General features: G+C 33.5%; 1 protein-coding gene across 1 annotated transcript; it reads left to right on the top strand.

Moving 5' to 3' along the window:
- Nucleotides 1–870: 870 nt before the first annotated feature.
- Nucleotides 871–1,363, top strand: LOC7477405 (40S ribosomal protein S29). The gene is made up of 2 exons (XM_024598702.1): nt 871–932; nt 1,255–1,363. Exons 1-2 carry the CDS (start codon nt 871–873, stop codon nt 1,361–1,363), a joined length of 171 nt encoding a protein of 56 aa, XP_024454470.1.

Genomic DNA, 1,363 nt, shown 5'->3' with positions numbered 1-1,363 from the left:
TGTCATTTAGATTTTGTCGTCTTGAACTTGGAACTGGAAAAAAAAAAAAAAAAAACAGTGCAAAAGACGGAGCCAGGACATTAGATTTGGATGGATAAAATTAAAAACAAAAATTTAAAGAGGGTAAAAGTTAAAATTTATTAATTTTAAGATTAAAATTTATAATTATTCAAGAGAAAGACAGGAAAAAAAATTAATTTTTGCAGGGGCCGGCCCCCTTCCCGCCTCCAGCCCTGACCACTACATGCAAGATACTGTATTGTTCATGCTATAATTTTCCACATTTTGGTATGTTTGCAAGACTAAGAACAGTGCGTAAATGTGAAGACAGTCTAGCACGAAAATGGATATTTATTATTTATTTTTTATGGTGTGCTTGTATTCTATGGATTATGTAGACACAAGTTTGATTGTGTCTGTATTTTATTGATCGATCAAATTCCTTATATAGTTTTTTTTTTTTTTTAATTATGTACTGACTTTTCAAATCCAGCTTTCTTTCTTTATTAAGTTTATTAATTGAAGGAAAATTAGAAAAAAAGTAATAAAACATGGCAGGAATTAAGGCTTCATATAAGGGCAGAAAAAATAAAAGATATGGTATAAGTATTATGCATGGAGAATGACAAGTTCTTGGTGCAGAGAAAGAATTAAAAAGAAAAGGAATTGAATGGCAAAATTTTTATTTTATGAAAACCTGCTCCTGCGCTGTGATTTACTTAAAATGGCATTCCTGTCTAGATGAGACTAGCTTAAAAAATCACAAATTGCTAATTATAAACCAATTCACATTAATAATTTAATTAAATACTAAATTAAAAAAAAATCGAACTCGTATTTAGGCATTTCCCCGTTGATCACAAGAACGAAATGGGTCACTCAAATATTTGGAACTCGCATCCCAAGAACTACGGTCCTGGATCCCGCACCTGGTGTTTTATGGAACTCAGCTTCTTCTTTGTTTTACCGCCATCTTGATTTGGTGATTCCCATGTTGCTTTAGTTTCGTGTCCTGTCTTGTTTTAGAGTTTGTGTTCAATGTCTATGCTATCTATTTTCGTTGGTTAATATTCAAATGTGAAAGAACAACTCATGAAATTCTTATTTGCTTAAGTTTTTGCTTTGGTTTTCTCTTAGGTTTGATGTTTTTCTCGATTGCATTGTTTGCTTAGGTCCTTAAAAAATGGCGGTGATCCATTTTAGGTCAAGTTATTGCATTTCTGTTCTTTTGACTTGGAATCCCCTTGTTGGCAGCCGAGTGTGTGGAAACCCTCATGGGATAATCAGGAAGTATGGACTGCTGTGCTGTAGGCGGTGCTTCAGCAGCAATGCCAAGGAAATAGGCTTCATCAAGGTAAGATGA

Source organism: Populus trichocarpa, chromosome 4 (genome assembly GCF_000002775.5).
Source record: "Populus trichocarpa isolate Nisqually-1 chromosome 4, P.trichocarpa_v4.1, whole genome shotgun sequence".
In the NCBI taxonomy this organism is placed as follows: Eukaryota; Viridiplantae; Streptophyta; class Magnoliopsida; order Malpighiales; family Salicaceae; genus Populus; species Populus trichocarpa.
The sequence above is the reverse complement of the archived record's forward strand: the minus strand, read 5'-3'. Positions and strand labels throughout refer to the sequence as shown.